The sequence below is a fragment of the Agelaius tricolor genome, unplaced genomic scaffold (genome assembly GCF_023055355.1).
Source record: "Agelaius tricolor isolate 1412-34295 unplaced genomic scaffold, bAgeTri1.0.p SCAF_3, whole genome shotgun sequence".
Lineage (NCBI taxonomy): Eukaryota > Metazoa > Chordata > Aves > Passeriformes > Icteridae > Agelaius > Agelaius tricolor.
The window spans coordinates 69826422-69846513 of record NW_027269263.1 but is presented as its reverse complement, the minus strand read 5'-3'; the positions used below and the strand labels follow the sequence as shown (position 1 = coordinate 69846513).

The 20092-nt window shown below is 57.4% G+C and overlaps 1 protein-coding gene across 1 annotated transcript in view; it reads right to left on the bottom strand.

The window, feature by feature from the left end:
• LOC139587665 (SH3 and multiple ankyrin repeat domains protein 3-like) overlaps nt 1–20092 on the bottom strand; it is a gene marked incomplete at its 3' end in the record, with an annotated part of 44171 nt that overhangs the window by 13555 nt on the left and 10524 nt on the right. The window contains exons 2-3 of the mRNA XM_071422057.1: nt 18590–18638; nt 8669–9037 (exon numbers count right to left, since the gene is read on the bottom strand). Of these exons, the coding sequence (XP_071278158.1) occupies nt 8669–8932 (264 nt within the window). The remainder of the gene's footprint in view (nt 1–8668; nt 9038–18589; nt 18639–20092) is intronic.

The following is a 20092-nucleotide window of genomic DNA, read 5'->3' as shown; positions in this document are numbered from 1 at the left end:
CCTTAAGGATTTCTCCCACCCCAATTCTCTCAGATTCCCAATAAAACCTCCCAGAAATCCCCAATTTTCTCAAATTCCCAATAAAGGAAATAATTTTCCAGGGGAAAAAAAAAAATCCCATCATTCCCAAGGACGAGCTCGTTCCTTCTCCCACTCCTCACTGCAGGCTTCCCTCATTCCGTAAAAAACCAGGATAAAAACAAAAAGCCGGAATTTCTATCGATCCCCGACGGGAGCAGGGGGGAGGATTTGATTGGTTAATTAATCAACCATAATTAATTAATTAATCAGTGACCCGTGAATGTCGGGATAATTGAAGATCCGGGACAAAGGCGGCTGCGGAATGTTTGATTCCAAACGGGATCGTCCGGAAAAATGAGTTTTAACAGCCCGGCCGAAGGAGTTTTTCCATGGAAAAGCCCAAATTCCTGGAATGTGGGAATGGATGAGGGTTAATTAATCTGTGTTTTGGGGTGGTTTGAATTGATTCGTTAAAATTTTCACGGATATCGGCATGGAAAAAGCTGGGAAAGCCGGAATAATATAAAATGTGGGAATGAGGTGGGATGGGATCCAGGATTGAGAAAAGAAATCAGAAAAAAGGAATTTCCCTTTGGAAAAGCCAAAGCCGGGAAATCCCGGATCCGGGAGCACCCGGCCCAGCCCCGAGCCCCGCCCAGGCCCGATGGAAATCTGGGAAGCAAAGGGAAATCCCTCGGGAATGAGGGAGCCCCAGGGCCGGCCCAGGGCTTCCAGAAGCTCCCCTGAGAATCCCGGGATGAGCCAGAGCCCGTCCCAAAGGAGCCCCAGAGCCGCCTCTGCTCCAGGCTGAGCCCAGATCCCAAATCCAGCTGGAGTTTTCCAGCCCAAATCCCAAATCCCTCTGGAGTTTTCCAGCCCAGATCCCAAATCCCTCTGGAGTTTTCCAGATCTTTCCCAAATCCCTCCGGAGTTTTCCAGATCTTTCCCAAATCCCAAACCCCTCTGGAGTTTTCCAGCACAAATCCCAAATCCAGCTGGAGTTTTCCAGATCTTTCCCAAATCCCTCCGGTGTTTTCCTGTTTTCCAGCCCAAATCCCAAATCCCTCTGGAGTTTTCCAGCCCAAATCCCAAATCCAGCCGGAGTTTTCCAGATCTTTCCCAAATCCCTCCGGTGTTTTCCAGCCCAAATCCCAGACCCCTCTGGAGTTTTCCAGCCCTTTCCCAGCTCCATTCCCTTCCCCGGCCCCGCTCCATCCCCTCCTTATCCCCAGGATCCAGAACTTTCCCATGGAATGTGCAAACCTTTCTCCCGCTGCTTCTTTCCCGCTCTGGATCCCGGGCATTCCTTAATTCCCTCATTAATTCCAGCCCCTTTTCCATCATTTCCTGCCGGGACAAACTGGCCATGGACACGGAATTCCAGCCTTTTCTTCTCCCTTTGGTATCCATGGGGTTTCCATACCCAATCCCACGGCATTCCTTACATTTTACAATTCCCACTCTCCCCTGGGGATCCCATCTGCATCCCAAGGGAATGAGAGAATCCTGGAATTCTTGGGATTCCCAGCAGGATTTATGAGATTTTCCAGCCCCTCCAGGGCATTCCCGGTGGGAAGGGCCCGGAATCTGCAGACCCTCAGAGGGAACAAGGGCAGGAATTTCCTTCCCTTCCAAGAGTTCCTTTTCCTTCCCCATTCCCATCGTTTCAGGCAATTCCCAGAATTTGAGAACCCCCAGCTCCAAGATTTTGCTGGCCACAAGAAACCCTCATTTTTAAGGAATTCTTGGGAAAAAAAAATCCCTTTTTTTTTCCTCCTGTTCCTTTTTCTCCTTTCCTCCTGCGGGAGCTCTTTGGTCGCTCCCACATTCCCAAGGAATCCAGCAGATGGAATTCAGAGCCGTTATTCCTGATTTATTTTTTTTTTTAGGAATATTTCCAAGCGCTCAGCTAATTTTCTTTTCACGCCAATTTTTCCTCGCCTCAAATGACTCAGAATTCCTCTTTATTAAGCACGGAATGTGCTCTTCCCGAAAAAAAATGGCTGGAAAAATGAAAAGATGGGATTGATGCTTTCCATGAAAATTGCCTCAATGGATGCATCCTGTTCCTGTTCCAGCAAATCCGCTTGGGAGGTGAAAAATAGGGAATTTTGGTCGTAAAATCTTTTAAATTTATTAAATTGCAAATGCGCCAGTCACGGCTTGATCTGAGTCGGATTTTCCTTGGAAAAAGCCGTGGATTGGGAATGCACGGCAGCTCCGGCTGTTTGCGGGCGGATTTTGCTGCTGGCGGATTTCTCCCGGATAAAATCGGGAATTGCTCAGATTCCCATCGATCCACTTTGTTTGATTGAGCTCACAGAGGGTGACTTTGCCCCCAGGGCAATTCCCGGGATTTGGGGTTGTGCTGGAATATTTCGGGAGGTTCTGCTGCTCGGCATCCGCTGGAATGTGCCAGGGGAATTGTTTGGGATAAATGGGATTTATTTCCATGGAATTGTTCGGATTTGGGGTGGAAAAAGCCACTTAAATGTGGTGGAACTGCAGCTTTCCCACGTTTCCTCTGGATCAGGGGTTGGAAAAGCCGGGATGGGGCTGGAAAAGCCGGGATGGGGCTGGAAAAGCCGGGATGGCCATCCATGAAGGAATCCAAGGAATTCCTGGATGTGGCTCTCAGAGCTGTGGGATTGGGATCAGGCCCAGCTTGGATTTGATCTTGGAATTCTTTTCCAAGCTCAGTGATTCCAGGATTTATGGTTAAAGCACCTGAATCCTTCCAGGGGATTTTTGGGAATCACTCATTTGATTCCCACTGGTTTTCGGGACACTCTCACTCTGCTCCATCCGGATCCTCCCTCCGGATGCTCCAACGGCCGCCACGGGAAAAAAAACAGCTCCCAAAAAAAAAAAAAAAAAAAAAAAAGCCACAAAAAGCCTGGAAAAATCCGCAGGCAGCACCTGCAGGAATGGGGACAGGAAAAATGGAAATGGGGAAGAGGGGAGAAAAGCGGAGCAGCTGCTCCATTCATGGAGCGCGATGCGGCGGCTCTGAAAGGAGCGGCATTTCCATGGAAAAACAATGGGAAGCTCCAGGCAAAAAGCAGCTCCCGGCCTGTTTGGAAGCGCTTTGATTCTGCCCTAAAACGGGGGAAAATTCCATTGGAATTCTCCTGATATCCCGGGGTTTTTGCCGCAGTGCGAAAGCAGGGAAGGATCAAAGGTTTGGGGCCATTCCCAAGGGCCATTCCCAATATCCCGATTTTCCCCTTGCAGGAATCGAATTCTCCTGATTTCCCCCCCCTTTTTTTTTTTACAGTGTTCCCATGGCTGGAGAGTGGAGAATGGAGAGGGGAATTTCAGGAATTTTGGGATCTAAGGACTGGGAAAACAGAGAATGGAAAAGCCTCGGGATGGAGGCAGGGAATTGGTGGGAAGAGGAGCGATCCCTCATCCCACACTTTTCCATGCTCTCTCTTCCCTTGGAATCCACATGCCCACTCTCATCCCTCCCTTTTCCAGGTGTTCCCATCCCTTGGAATCCACATTCCCACAGAAGGACCTCCACCCTCATCCATAATTTTTCCAGGTGCTCCCATCCTTTGAAATCCACATTCCCACAGAAGCATCTCCGCCCTCATCCCACACTTTTCCAGGTGCTCCCATCCCTTGGAATCCACATTCCCACGGAAGGATCTCCACCCTCATCCTTCACTTTTCCAGGAGTTCTCATCCCTTGGAATCCACATTCCTGTGGGATCTCCACTCTCATCCCTCCCTTTTCCATGTTCTCCCTTCCCTTCCCGGGAATCGGCCACGTGGGATGGGCAGGAGCCTCCTCTTCCTCATCCCAAAGGAATTCCCAACCAGAATTCCCATTCCCACCCAGCCTTGGAACACTGAGGGATCTCCTTGGCAAAGCTGGAGGAAAACTGGGATGCTCCCAGTTAAAAACCGCCTCGGAAGGGACAAAACGTGGGAATTCTCACTCCGGCATTCCAAGGATTGAGGGATCAGGGCCGGGAGCTCCCAACACATCCCGGAAACCGTGAGGAAAAACCTCTGGAATTCCAGATGGACACTCCCGGGCCATCCAGTGCCGGGAGCTGCTCCCAGATGAATCCAGCTGGGATTTTATTTGAATTCCGTCTTTTCCATGATTTCAAAGGGAAGAGGAAGAGTTTCCAGCACAAAACGGGGGAGGAAAACCTTTGGAAAATTCCAGAAAATTCCTCCCTGGCCGCACATCCCTGATCTTTCCCAGCTGTTCCCATAAATTCCAGCTCTGGGAATGCTGGCAGCTTCCCGAGGCTGCAGGAGCCTCCCCTCTCTCCACATCCCGGATTTCCTGGGATGTGATGAACCTGTGGTTCCTTGGGATGAGCTTTCCCCTGCTTCCAGAGGAAAAACAAATGGAAAACCTTTGGAATCACAGCCAGTGCCGGCCCCCACGGAGCCCATTCCCATGGGAGAATCCCAAGGTTTGCTCCGGCACCTCCAGGATTCCAACACTGCCAACAGAGAGGAAAACTCGGCACATTCCCGGGATTTTCCCTGGGTTTGCCACTTTTTCCCACCAAAGAGGGAGGCTGCTCCCAAAGCGCTCCCGCCAAATTTCAGGAATGGGTTTTCCCGTGGGATTTAACAGTGCAGAATCCATAAATTATTCCAGAGGAACCAACCCCGGCTCGGGCGTGTTCCTGTCTCCTTAAAATCCGGCTCCGAGCTCCCGGACCCCGTGGGAGGTTGGGATAATTTTATCCCGGGTCTCCACCACCCTTCCCACGGAGCAGCCGGAGGCGGGAATGGCTCTTCCCGAAGGATCTGCGGCTCCGGGATGGGACAGGGAAGCTCCAAAGGATCCTCGGGGATTCCTGCACCCTCCTTTTGCCAGGATCACATTCCCAGCTCAGGGAGTGATCCAGGTCCTCAAATTCCAAAACTGGAAATCTCCGGAGCTCAGGGCATCCAAGGGAATCAGTTCCCTGCCCAATGGAAAAGCTCCAGGATGGGAAACACCGGGAGCTCCAGGCCGAGCCCAGATCCTGGATCACGGCTGGTTTCCCTGGAATGCTGCATAGGGATCAGTGGGACATGCTACAGATTCCCTGGAATCCTGTGATGGGATCAGTGGGACACCCCGTGGTTTCCCTGGAATGCTGCCCTGGGATCAGTGGGACACCCCTGGCTCCCCAACCTTCCAGACGCCTCAGGACATTCCAGACCTGCTCAGACATCCCAGGACATTCCCGACCTCCCACCTGGGCACCCCAGGACATTCCAGACCCCCAGGACATTCCAGGACATTCCAGGCCCCCTGGACATTCCAGGACATTCCAGGCCCCCTGGACACCTCAGGAAAACCCAAGCTCCTGCATCCACAGTCCGAGGTGGGAGAAGCGGGAATTGGGATCCCATCACCCCCCGGGACGCTTGGGAAGGGAAGAGAAGGAGAAAAGAGGAGGAAAGACCCCAAAAATTCCTCGTTTCCCACAGCCCCGCTCCCTGCCAAACTTTCCCCTTTCCCACGAAATTCCAGAACATTCCAAGCTGGAACCACCCCCCCTCTCCCCCCAAGGATCTCAAAGTCCAACTCTTGGCCCTGCACAAAATAATCCCAACATTCCCAGCACTGACCTGAAGGCATTGTCCCAAATTTTTCAGACCTCTGGGACCTTCCAGCATTGTCCAAGCTCTTCCAGAGCTCTGGAATGCTGAGGGTTGGGAGCAATTCCAGAGGTTTTGGGAATTGCAGCTCCCTGGAGCAGCCCCACCACCCACCGGGAGCTTTCCCAGGATTTTCCAGGTGTGGGGAATTTAAGCCCTCTTCCCTGGCTCAGGTGCAGGTGATAAAAACTGGGATGGGCCAATGGAAAAGGCCCTTTATTCCCGGGAAAACTGGGGGGAGATTTGCACCCGTGAATTCCAGCACTTCCAGGGAATTCCAAGGATTTGGGATGAGCAAATTCCAGGAGGGCAGGAAAACTTCCTGGGACTTTCAAATCCCACCTGGAGGTTCCCAGAAAAAAAAAAAAAAAAGGGAATTCCATAACCCGAGCTTTACGGCATTCCTGACCTTGGGAATGCCGGGATGGAGCCAGACTTGGGGCTGGAAAACTGATGATGCCAAAGAACTCCCATCCCAGTGATCCCAAAGAATTCCCAAACTGGTGATCGAGAGAATTCCCATCCCGGTGATCCCAAAGAGTTCCCAAACTGCTGATCCCAAAGAGTTCCCATCTCCAGCAGAGTTTTTATGGAAGAGCCAGTGGGACATTGGCCGTGGATCCAGAGCTCCAGAGGCACCTCTGGGATGGCCCTCGGCCACCTCAGTGTCCCCAGTGCCACCAGACACAGGCCAGGTGTCCCCAGTGCCACCAACCACAGGGGACAGTGTAGGCCCCGTGTCCCCAGTGTCCCCAGACACGGCCCGTGAGTCCCCAGTGCCACCAGCCTCCGACAGCTCAGTGTCCCCAGTGTCCCCAGTGCCACCAGCCTCCGACAGCTCAGTGTCCCCAGTGTCCCCAGTGCCACCAGCCTCCGACAGCTCAGTGTCCCCAGTGCCACCAGTGACAGACCCTGTGTGCCCAGTGCCATTGACCACAGACTCGATGTCCCCAGTGTCACTGGCTTCTGCCAGCTCTGTGTCCCCAGTGCCACCAGGCGCAAGCTTGGTGTCCCCACTACCACTGACCACAGGCTCGATGTCCCCAGTGCCACCAGCCACTGCCAGCTCTGTGTGCCCACTGCCACTGACCACAGACTCAATGTCCCCAGTGTCACCAGCCACTGCCAGCTCAGTGTCCCCAGTGCCACCAGACACAGCCCATGAGTCCCCATTGCCACTGGCCACAGGCTCGGTGTCCCCAGTGCCACCACCCCGCAGTCCCCGTGGGGACCCCATGCCAGGCTCCACAAGAGAACTTTCCTTGTCCAAGAGGCTCTGACTGCCCTCGGTGCCCTCTGCTCACCCCAGCTCTGTCACCTCACCCTTGTCACCTCACCCTTGTCACCTCCAGCTGCCCACTCCCCTAATGAGGGCTGTTAATTACCCCATCCTTGCGGCCCTTCAGCTTTTCCTGCTCCTCATTCCCTACAAATCCCCCAAGTCCAGGGAATTCTGGTTTCCTGGATCCCTGCGCCCTCACCAGGGCTGTGCCCTCCTGGGTCACCCCAGGGTCACTCCTGGGCTTCGGGGTCCCTCTGGGGTCATTCCCGGGGTCACTCTGGCACATCCCACCAATGGCACTGGCACATGACCCCCAGTCCAGTGTCCATCACCCCAAACCAGTGTCCATCACCCCACGCCATTCCAGTGTCCATCACCCCACGCCATTCCAGTGTCCATCACCCCACACCATTCCAGTGTCCATCACCCCACACCATTCCAGTGTCCATCACCCCAAACCAGTGTCCATTACCCCAAACCATTCCAGTGTCCATCACCCCACACCATTCCAGTGTCCATCACCCCCACGCCATTCCAGTGTCCATCACCCCAAACCAGTGTCTATCACCCCCAAACCATTCCAGTGTCCACCACCCCATGCCATTCCAGTGTCCATCACCCCACACCATTCCAGTGTCCACCACGCCACCACTGTCCAGCCCAGCGGAGCCCCCTGGACACGAGTGACCGTCACCCACCGGTACTGTGGCCCCACAGCCTGGCCCCGGTCCCAGTCCCAGTCCTGGAGCCGATCCCAATCCCAGTCCTGGTCCCAATCCCAGTCCCAGAGCTGCTCCTGGTTCCAGAGCAGTGCTGGAGCTGCCCCTGCTGCCCATTCCCAGCCCGGTCCCAGTCCCACTCCTGGAGCTGGTCCCAATCCCAGTCCCAGTCCCGGTCCCGTTCCCAGCCCGGTCCCGGTGGGTGCGGAGCCCTGGGGCGGGGAGCGGCCCCGCGCCGCGGCCGCACCCCGGGATGGCAGCGCTGCCACTGGGCACCGCGGGAGCGGGGGGACACCGGGCTGGGGACACCGGGGAGGGGACACCGGGCTGGGGACACCGGGCTGGGGACACCGGGGACCCGGGCGATGGGACCCGTTCTGCCGGGCCCGCGGCGGGGAGAAGTTTGCCGGTGCCGCCGGGGCGGGAGTGGGGCTGGGAGCGGGTGGGATGTGGGTCGCGGCCAGTGCCGGTGCGGCGCTGAACCGGCTGCGGACCGGGGCGCAGATCGGGACCCGTCTGAGTGAGGCTCGGGACCGATGTGGGTGCGGAACGGGGCCGGTCTGAGCGAGGTTTGGGGCCGGTCCGGGTGCGGATCGCGGCGCGGACCGGGCCCGCTGTGAGTGCGGGTGAGGGCGGCTCTGGATGCGGATCGGGGCCGCTCTGGGCTGCGCATCCCAGCGCGGGCCGCTCGCGGTGGCGCTCCCGGTGCGGCTCCCGCTGCGCATCCCGGCTCGGGCGCTCCCGGTGCGGCTCCCGCTGCGCATCCCGGATCGGCGCGGTCCCGGTGCGCATCCCTCCCGGTGCGCATCCCTCCCGGTGCGCATCCCTCCCGGCTCGGGCGGTCCCGATTCCCATCCCTCCCGGTGCGCATCCCGGCTCGGGCGGTCCCGGTGCGCATCCCTCCCGGTGCACATCCCTCCCGCTGCCCATCCCTCCCGGCTCGGGCGGTCCCGGCGCGGCGGTGGCCGCTCGGGGCTCCCTCCCTGCTCCCTCCGTGCCCGGTGCCTCCCTCCGCACTCACCGTCTGCTGCAGGTCGGGGATGCCGATGCGCACCACGATGGCGCCGGGCGCGGGCTCCTCCATGCGCGCCGGGGCCGCCAGCTTGGGCGAGCGGGGCCCGCCGTGGCCCCGGGCCGGCTCCAGGCGCGGCTCCTCCCGCAGGCCGGGGCTCGGCTCCCCGCTGCTGCTGCTGACGGCGGCGACTCGGGGCTGGCGCTCCGGCGGCGGCTCCGGCGGCGGCGACTCGGGGCTCTCATGCTTGCTGCCCGCGGGGCTCAGAGGCATGCTCCGTGCGCCGCGGCGGGCGGCCCGCGCCCGCTCCGCTCCCGCACCGGCACCGGCACCGGCTCCGCACCGCGCCGGGGCCGCGCTCAGCGCCCGCCCGGGGCCCTGCGGGGGGAAGCGAGGGGTGAGAGGAGCGGCGGGACAGCCCCGGGAGCGGCATCCCCGAGCCCCCGAGGGAGCCCCGGAACCGGCAGAGCCAGCGGGGAGAAAGCGGCGTTGCCAAGGGATGGGGAAATCTGGGAAGGGACCCCCGGGATGGACACGGACTCCCCCTCTGGAATGGCTCCCCAGGAAGAGCCGTTCCTCAGGAAAAGTCCAGGAGTGAATTCCCACTCTCCCCAGGGACATTCCCACAGGATCTCACAAACCTCCCCCCCTCCGGCAGGGATTGTCCTGAAAAAGTGACCATTCCCAAGGAGAAACCTGGGATGGGAGTCCCGGGATGGACACGGACATTCCCTCAGGGACCCTCTGGAATCCCCCAGGAAGGGCCGTTCCTCAGGAAATGTCCAGGAGTGAACTCCCACTCTCCCCATGGACATTCCCACAGGGATTCCCGGGAATATCCCACCAGGAAGGGCATTCCCAAGGATGGAGGAATGTGGGAAGGGACTCCTGGAATCCCCGTCCCCAGCTGGGAGTGTCCCCAGGAAGAGCCATTCCCAAGGACAGAGAAATCTGGGAAGGGACCCTGGAACCCCCATTCCCAGCAGGGATCGTCCCTTAGGAAAGGATCCCCCAGGATGGACATGGACATTCCCATAGGGACCCTCTGGAAACACTCCCAGAAAAAAGAAATATGGGAAGGGATCCCAAAAATTCCCCCAGCAGGGCCCATTCCCAGGAGAGATCCGGGATCAGCCCTGCTTTTCATACGGAATCTCCTCAGGAATTCCATGGAATTCCCCCAGCTGGGCCCATTCCCAGGAGTTTTCTGGGATCAGCCCCACTTTTCACATGGAATCTCCTCAGGAAATCCAGGGAATTCTCCCTGTAGGACCCATCCCCTAAAGGGACCCCACAAAGGGATTCCGGGACTCCAACACTGCTCCTGCACGGAATCTCTCCAGGAATTCCATGGAATTCCCTGAGCAGGGCCCATTTCCGAGTTTTCTGGGATCAGCCCCACTTTTCACATGGAATCTCCTCGGGAATTCCATGGAATTCTCCCAGCAGGATCTATCCCCTAAAGGGACCCCACAAAAGAATTTCGGGATCCCTGACTGAGGGAGGAGGAAAAAGAGCAGGAAAACCCCAAAATTCCAGCCGGGAAAATGCACTTGGGAAGGAGAAAAACTGGGATAAACAGGGAAAACCACGGGATCCTCCTGATCTGTGGCAGACGGGAAAACCCTTTGGATCCCTGTGGATCCCTTGGGATCCATGCCCCAATCCAATCCCAAATTCTCCTCTCCCCTTTCCCAAATCCCGGGTTTGATTTATTCCCATTTTTCCCCCTCTCTCTGCCTCGTTATCCCACAAATGGAGAGCTCCAGATGGCGATCCCTGGGATTTTTTCCCCTTTTTTTTTTTTTTTTTTTCCTCCCATACCTCATTAATTCCCAATAATTTTAAGGCCCCATCTGGGAAAGGTTGGAAAAAATTCCACAATGGAATAATGCCCCGAATTCCGTTTTGCAGAGTCGTTTTCCCTCCTTAAATCCATTTCTCTGCTCACGAAATCCAAACAATTCCACTTTTTTTTTTTTTTTTTTTTTTTTTCCCAAGGAATCCATGGAATCTTTTAGCAATCACAGCCCAAAGAGCCTCATTCTCATTCCGACAGCAGGGGGAAAAAACACAAGGTTGGAAAAGCTTCCAAGGGAGCTAGAAAAGTATTCCAAGATTTCTTTTTCCCTGCGGTGGCATTTTCCTCGGGCTTCTGAAAATTCCTTGGATTTCTGAGCTTTCCTTGGATTTCTGAACATTCCCCGGATTTCCAAGCATTCCCAAGAGGGTCGGAGCAGAGCCTCCTTCCCACCTTTTCCTGCGGGAACAGAATTCCCAGATTTCCTGCCTTCTTCCCATCATTTCAGGATTATAAATCTGGAGCCTTGCCCGAATTCCAATGCTGGGAGAGGCAATTCCAGAGGGATCAGCAATTCCAGAGAGAACAGAAATTCAGAGGGAAATTCCAGAGGGAATCCAGCCGGGAGAATCCTGGGGTAAGGGCAGTGGGATGGGGAGACCTGGAAAGGATTTTTTGGGAATTTTTGGGGGGATTTTGGGGGGGGATTTTCAGATTGGATTGGAGCTTTTCACTGGGATTGAAGTTATTCCCTGGGATTTAATTTTTTCCCTGGGATTGGAATTTTGGGATTGGAGCTTTCCCAGGGAAATGGATTTTTTTTCCCTGGGATTGGAGCCTTTCCCTGGAACTGGAATTTTTACCTGGGAAATGGAATTTTTCCCTAGGATTGGAATCAGGGTCAAATTCCTTCTCTTTCCCAACTTTCCCGGTTTTCCCAAGCTCAGGGATGGCTGGGAAGCTGCTGCCTCCTCTCCACACCCACATCCCGATCCAGAAAATCCGGGATCCTTTGGGAAAAGGGTTTTTGGGAAGCACCTGGCTCGGTGTGTGCCCAGGTGAGGCCGTTCCCGAGCTTTTCCTGGGAAAAACAGCCGGGAATGACAGGGCCAAGGGAGACCTGGCATCCTGCTGGGATCACTGGGAATGGGCCCAGGAAGAGCTGGGATTTTCCAGCCCTGGAATTGTCACTGCCCGGACACATGGGAGAGGGGCCATGGATCCCAAACTATTCCTGCCCTTCCAGAGATCCTGAACAATTCCTGCCCTTTTTTCCATGGATCCCAAACTATTCCTGCCCTTCCAGAGATCCTGAACAATTCCCGTGCTTTCAGAGACTTCAAACCATTCCTGCCCTTCTTCCCATGAATTCCAAACAATTCCTGCCCTTCTTTCCATGAATTCCAAATAATTCCTGGCCTGCAGAGCTGGATCCAACCCTGTAGCTCCACCTGGCCTGGATCAGGGATCCTGGAAGGATCAGGGGAAGGAAACCTGGAAGGATCAGGGATCCAATCCCTCTCCTGAAGAGATCTGGGATCCAATCCCTGCCCTGGAAGGATCTGGAGACAATCCCTGTCCTGGAAATATCTGGGAGTCTGGAAAGATCAGGGAGCCAAAGCCTCACCTGGATCAGGGAATGTGGAAGGATCAGGGGAATAAAACCTGGAAAGATCAGGGATCCAATCCCTGCCCTGGAAGGATCTGGGATCCAATCCCTGCCCTGGAAGGATCAAGGGAGCCAAACTTGGAAAGATCATGGATCCAAAGCCTCACCTGGATCAGGGGGCCTGGAAGATCTGGGAATCCAGACCCACACCGGGAATTCTCAGGGGAGCCAAACCCTGCCCTGGAAGGATCAGGGCTCCAATCCCTGTCTGGGAAGGATCGGGGAGGGATCTGGAGCCAATCCCTCACCTGGATCAGGGATCCAGTCCCTCACCTGGAAGGATCAGGGATCCAGACCCTCTCCTGGAAGGATCAAGCGAGCCAAACCCAGCCCTGGAAGGATCTGGAGACAATCCCTTTCCTAGAAATATCTGGGAATCTGGAAAGATCAGGGAGCCAAAGCCTCACCTGGATCAGGGGATGTGGAAGGATCAGGGATCCAATCCCTGCCCAGGAAGGATCAGGGATCCAATCCCTCCCCTGGAAGGATCAGGGATCCAGACCCTCCCAGAAGGATCAGGGATGCTGGAAGGATCAGGGATCCAATCGCTCCCGGGAAGGTTCAGGAATGTCGCTTGGGCCCGGGGACAATCGGTGCCGTTCGTCACCTGCGGGGCCGCTCCTGAGTGACCCCGGAACCCTCGGGAATGGGGGGGGCACGGGGGCTGTCCCGCTCCGTCCCCGCCGTGCCGCCCCCGCGGGGCTGGCAGTGCCACTGGGCCGGTGCTGGGGCGGTGCCAGCCCCGCCGCGCTGTCCCCGCGCTCATCCGGCCACGGCCAGGTCACCGCTGCTGTCCCCAAGCCACGTGACGGGGACACGGAGCGGCCCGGGCCGGCCCCGCGTGTCCTTTGTCACCGCGGGGGGGACGGGGACAAACCCGGGGACAGGGGACAGGGACAGGGGACAGGGACAGGAGAAAGGACAAGAAGGGACAGGGACAGGAGCAGGGGAAGGAGCAGGGGAAGGGAAGGGACAGGATCAGGATTGTCCCCCTGGAGTCCCCGCCCGTGCCAGGACACGGGGACAGCGCGGGGAGCATCGATCGCCCGCGGGTGGCCGCAGTGTCCCCGCAGTGTCCCCGCAGTGTCCCCAGCGCCTGCCGGGTAATTCCATGGATTTTTCCTCTCCCGCTCTTCCAGGGGCACTGGGACACCGCGGAGGGGCCGGACCGGGCATTAAAGGGCGAGCGCCACCCCCCTGGGGACATGGGGACACCAGCGGGACAAGGGGGGACATCAGTGTCCCCAAATATCGGGATGGGGGGATTCAGGGATCCCGGGCAGAGCTTTTTGGGATTCCCCAGATTTCTGGAATAGGATCAGAGAATGACAGAGTGGGATGGGACATTACCGATCACCCAGTGCCACCACCTGGGGACACCTCCCACTGTCCCAGGCTGCTCCAGCCCCAGTGTCCAGCCTGGCCTGGGGCACTGCCAGGGATGCAGGGGCAGCCCCAGCTGCTCTGGCAATCCCAGCCCAGCCAGGAATTCCTCATTGCCAAGATCCCATCCCTGGCTGCCCTCTGGCACTGGGAGCCATTCCCTGGGTGCTGTCCCTCCATCCTTTGGGGTTTTTCCTTCTCCCTGTTTCCCACAGATCCTTCAGGCTCTAGAAGCCAGAATTGGGTCAGCCCGGAGCTCCTTTGTTCTGGGATGAACATTCCCAATTCTCCTGGAGCTCCTGATTTCCAGGATGGACATTCCTGATTTTACTGCTGGAGCTGCTCCATCCCTGCCTGGTCCTTCCAGGATCATCCCAGAGTTTGGTGCCACAAAATCCCAAAATTCCCAGCGGTCCCAGGCCCTGGAGAGGGGTTTGGGGACAGGGCAGGGGTGTGGGGACAGGCCACAGGTGTGGGGACAGGAGGGAGGTTTGGGGACCGGACAGAGGATTGGGGACAGGACACAGATTTAGGGACAGGACAGGGATTTTGGGACACAACACAGATTTTGGGAACAGGAGGGAGATTGTGGGATAGGACAGAAGTTTGGGGACAGGAGAGGGGACTGGGGACAGGTCACAGGTTTGGGGACAGGACAGAGATTTGGGGACAGGACAAGGATTTGGGGACAGGGCAGGCGTTGGGGACAGGCCACAGTTTTGGAGCCTCCCCATCCTGGGCCCCTCTGGATTGGGAATGGATCGGGAATGTCCCCCCTGGATCGGGAATGGATCGGGAATGTCCCCCCAGTTTCAGGAATGTCCCCCCGGTTTCGGCAATGTCCCCCCAGTTTCGGGAATGTCCCCCCAGTTTCGGGGCTCCCCCATCCCGCTCCGTATCCATGGGAACGTTCCCGGCACCGTCACCATGGAAACCGCAGCGCCACGCGCGGCACTGCGGGACCTGCGCAGCCAGAGGGACAGACGGACACGGACAGAGACAGAGGGACAGGGGGACACGGACACGGACAGAGGGACAGGAATGGGACAGGGAGACACGGACACGGACAGAGGGACAGGGACAGAGGGACAGGAATGGGACACGGACAGAGGGGACAGGGGGGATGGGGAGACAGGAATGGGGACAGGGACAGAGGGACAAAGACAGAGGGGACAGGGGGACACGGACAGAGACAGAGGGACAGGGGGACAGGGACAGAGGGACAGAGGGACAGGGGAACAGGGGGACAGAGGGGACAGGAATGGGGACAGATGGGACAGCACCAGAGGAGACAGAGGGCACAGCAACAGGGGGGACATGGACAAAGGAGACACAGGGACAGGGACAGAGGGACAGGAATGGGAACAGGGACAGAGGGACAGGGACAGAGGGACAGGGGGGCAGGAAGGAGACAGATGGGACAGCAAAAGAGGGGACAGGGACGAGGGGACATGGACAGAGGGGACAGAGGGGACAGGAATGAGGACAGGGACAGAGGGACAGGGGGACGGGGGGACAGGAATGGGGACAGGGACAGAGGGAGGGGGGACAGGAATGGGGACAGACAAGACATCAGAAGAGGGGACAGAGGGGACAGCGACAGGGCAGACATGGACAGAGGTGACAGAGAGACAGGGACAGAGGGGACAGGAATGGGGACAGGGACAGATGGACAGACATGGGGGACAGGGACAGAGGGGACAGAGGGGACAGAGGGACAGAGAGGGGACAGAGGGACAGAGACAGAGGGGACAGGGGGGACAGAGGGACAGAGAGGGGACAGAGGGACAGCAGGGACAGAGACAGAGGGGACAGGGGGGACAGAGGGGACAGAGCAGTGCTTGTACGGGACACAGGAAATCCCTGCCAGGGCTGGAGCATTCCAGGGTCCCAGAGACCCCAGGGATCCCCGGATGGGGACAGCCCCCCCTGTCCCGCAGCAGCTCCCGCCTGGAGCGCCAGCATTCCCATGGATCGGGGCAGGCGCAGGCCCGGAGCTGCGCAGGGAAAACCCCAGAGCCCCCAGTGCCACCAGGGGACCAACAGATCCCACAATTCCCGCCCTCATCCCGGGAAATCCCGCTGGTGCCACCCGGGACGGCTCGGTGGTGGCACTGCCACGTCCTGTCCCCTCTGCCACCCCCACGCTGACCCCAAAAGCACCGGGAGCCTCCGGGAATTCCGCGGAAGCGTCGGTGGAACCAGCAGAGCCCATCCCGGGAGCTGGAGCTCACCTGTTCCCGGGAATTCCGCGCTGCCCGAGGCCTCGGAGCCACCCGGAGCTGGATCCAGGCGGGACAAACATCCCGGGCCCCCCCGGCAGCGCCGCTAATGGGATCAGCCCCGCTCCATCTGCTCGGCGGGGCCGCCGCTAATCCCGAGCCAGAGCCGGGAGAGGCCGGGAAACGGAGCGGGATCCCGGGAATGGGGGGAAATGGATTCTGGGAATGGCGGGGAAATTCTGGAGATTGGAGAAATGGCGAGAATTGGGGAGAAATTGCGGGAATTAGGGGGAAATTAATTACGGGAATCGGGGAGGAATTACTGGAATTACGGGGGGGGAAATAATTATGGGAATCGGGGCGGTATTCTGGGAATCGGGGAGGAATTACAGGATTCAGGGAGAAATTCTGGGAATTGGGGAGAAATTCCGAGAATCAGAGAGAAATTCTAGGAATCAGAGAGAAATTACAGGAATTGGGGAGAAATTACAGGAATCTGGAGAAAATTCGGGAATCGGAGAGAAGTTCTGGGAACTGGGGAGAAATTCCAGGAATCAGAGAGAAATTCTGGGAATTTAGGAGAAATTATGGGAATCGGGGAGGCATTCTGGAAATTGGGGAGATACCCCAGGAATCAGGGAGAAATTACGGGATTCAGGGAGAAATTCTGGGAGTCACGGAGAAATGGTGGGAATTGAGGAGAAATTCCATGAATCGTGGAGAAATTCTGGGAATTGGGGCAAAATCCCAGAAATCGAGGAGAAATCATGGGAATCAGGGAGGAATCCCAGGAATCAGGGGGAAATGTGGGAATTACAGAGAAATCCCAGGAATTACAGAGAAATTCTGGAAATGAGGGAGAAATTCTGGGAATCACAGAGATACTCCAGGAATCGGGATAAAACCCCAGGAATCAAGGAGAAATGGCAGGAGTTGGGGAGAAAACCCAGGAACTGGGGAGGAATTCTGGAAATCACAGAGAAATCCTGGGAATCGGGGGGAAATCCCAGGAAGTGGGGGAGAAGTTCTGGGAAGCGGGGAGAAATCCAGGGAATCGCTGAGAAATTCTGGGAACTGGGGCAAAATCTCAGGAATCAAGGAGAAATTCTGGGAAGCAGGAAGAAATCCCAGGAATTACAGAGAAATCCAGGGAATCAGGGAACGGCGCTGTCACCCCACCACGGCATCCCTCGAGTCTGGCACCAGCGGGAGACTCCAGACGCACATTCCAGAGGGAGAACAGCTTGGGAAAGCTCCCACATTCCCGCATTCTCACGTTCCCGCGTTCCCTCCCACAGCCGGCAGGGAAGCGCCTGCAGCGCCCAGAGTGGGAAAACGGGGATTTGAATGGTTTGGAGTGGCTTGGAATGGTTGGAAATGGTCAGGAATAAAGCGCTGGAAGTGCATTCCTGAGGTTCCGGGATGAGGCTGGAGCCGGGAGAAGCCCCCTGGGCTCCTCTGGAATTCCTGTTCCTTGGTTTGATCCCCGGTTCCCAGGATTTCATCCCAAAGCCTGGCACGGGCAGGGAAGGGGCCGGGAGAGCTCCTGAGGTGTCCCTGTGGGAATTCCCAGCTCATCCCTGGGATGGGATGGGATGGGATGGGATGGGATGGGATGGGATGGGATGGGATGGGATGGGATGGGATGGGATGGGATGGGATGGGGTCAGCCCAGGGACAGGAGCTGGAATCCCAAATCCTGATGATTGCCAGCACCAGGAATGGCTCCAGATGGGAAAAGCAGCAGGTCCTGGGGCTGGTTTGGGACTGGGATTGGGATTGGGATCAGGATTGAGATCAGGATTGGGGTTGAGGTTGGGATCAGGATCGGGATCGGGATTGGGATCTGGGTTGATCGCGATGGGGATCAGGATCAGGATCTTTTCCAGGAACAGAGGAGCTCCAAGGGCCACAGGAAGAGGTCGGGACAGAGATTGGGAAAATCCCTAAGGAAAAACCCCCTCTGGAGGGAGGGTTTGGATCAGGAGGATCCGGACACTTCTCCTTGGTCACCTCCATGGGACATCCCAGTGTCCCCATCCCAGTGCCACCGGTGCCAGGGGCAGCCGGAGCTTCCAAAGGGTCCAGGAGAAGCCCCACGGCTCTGGGGGGCCCTGCCCAGCCACATTCCCATGGGATTTTCCTGGGGGGGCCTGCCCAGCCACATTCCCATGGGATTTTCCTGGGGGGGCCTGCCCAGCCACATTCCCATGGGATTTTCCTGCTGAGGGCACATCCCAGAGCCACGGCTGCTCCTGCCTTGCTCACAGCCAGCACCGCTCGGAGTCTTTCCAGCCTTTCCCAGTTTTCCCAACTTTTCCCATTCCCATTCCTGCCCTCAACTCTCCACACCTGAGCCAGGATTGCTCTGAGCCCTGCCAGCCTTTCCCAGCCTTTCCCAGTCTTTCCCAGCTTTTCCCAGTTTTTCCCAGCCTTTCCCCATTCCCATTCCTGGAATGGGACTGCTCCAAGCCCCGCCACCCTTTCCCAGTTTTTCCCATTCCCATCCCCATCTCCCACCCCTGATCCCCAGAAGAGTTTTCCGGCTGGATCCCCCGCCCCAGGGGCTGCAGGGCCATTCCTGGTTGGCATTCCCGACTGGATCCCCGGCCTTAGGGCCACATTCCCAGCTGGATCCCCCATCCCAGGGCCATCCCCTACTCCAGGACCATTCCCGGCTGGATGCCCCAGGGCCATTCCCAGCCCATATTTCTGACTGGATCGCCCATCCCAGGGCCATTCCCGGCTGGATCCCCTGCCCCAGGGCCATTCCCAGCCCACATTCCCGGCTGGATCCCCTGCCCCAGGGCCATTCCCAGCCCACATTCCCGGCTGGATCGCAGGGCCAGGCTCACCTGGCAGGAGAGTCACGGGCCGGGCTCACAGCGCTCCCTCCTCATCCACCTGCGGGGACAGAGGGGACACGTCAGAGCATTCCCGGGAATGGCAGCGCCGGGAATGCATCCGTGGGCACCGCGGGTGGCAGGAGGGTGGGAATGGGAGAATTCCCAGGAAAGGGACAGCAGGGACAGGCAAGGGCACCGCTGGTGTCACAAGGAAGTCAAAATTCCGAGCTCTGAGAATTCCTGACACACAAACCCATCCTTATCCTGAGAATTCCTGACACAGGAGCTCATCCTTATCCCGAGAATTCCTGACACAGGAGCTCATCCTTATCCTGAGAATTCCTGACACAGGAGCCCATCCTTATCCTGAGAATTCCTGACACAGGAGCCCATCCTTATCCTGAGAATTCCTGACACAGGAGCCCATCCTTATCCCGAGAATGCCCAACACAGGATCCCATCCTTATCCTGGGCTGTCCCAGCGGGAGCTCCAGGGAACATCCCAGGGATCAGGGAGAGGGATGCAGGAACCTGGCTCATGGATGCTTCTCCCACCCTGGATCAGTGGGATCCTCCAGCACCAATCCCACCATGGATCAATGGGGTTCTTCCCACACTTTTCCCACCCCAAATCAGGGGGATCCTGCACTTTTCCCACCCTGGATCAGTGGGATGCTCCACTTTTCCCACTCCACATCAGTGGGATCCTCCAGCACCATTCCCACTCTGGATCAAGCTCTTCCAGTACTTTTCCCACCCTTAGTAAACAAGGATTCTCCAGCATCAATCCCACCCTGGGGTTCTTCCTGCACTTTTCCCATCCTGGATCAGTGGGAATCCTCCAGCACTTTTCCCACCCCAAATCAGTGGGATCCTCCACTTTTCCCACTCTGGATCAGTGGAATCCTTCACTTTTCCCAGTGGGAATCCTCCAGCACTGATCCCACCATAGATCAATGGGGTTTTTCCCACAATTTTCCCACACCAAATCAGTGGGATCCTCCACTTTCCCCAGCCTGGATCAGTGGGATATTCCAGCATTGATCCCACTCAGGATCAGTGGGATCCTCCACTTTTCCCACCCCAGATCAGTGGGATATTCCAGCATTGATCCCACTCGGGATCAGTGGGATCCTCCACTTTTCCCAGCCTGGATCAGTGGGATTCTCCTCCACTTTTCCCACCCCAGATCAGTGGGAATCCTCCAGCACCGATCCCACCATAGATCAATGGGGTTCTTCCCACACTTTTCCCACCCCAGACCAGTGGGATCCTGCACTTTTCCCACCCTGGATCAGCGGGATCCTCTCCCGGCTCACTCCCATCCTCCCTCAGGGGTCGCCCCTTTTCCTTGCTCCTCGGGGCCAGCGCCCACCTCCAGCCCGGAGATTCGGGAAGGGCATCCAGGGAATGGGAGCATCCAGGGAGCCTCTGGGGCCGCTCGCCGCCGCCAAAGCTGCGCTCAGGGCGGGCGCTGAAATGGCTGCTGGTTCTTAGGGAATTAAAAATGCA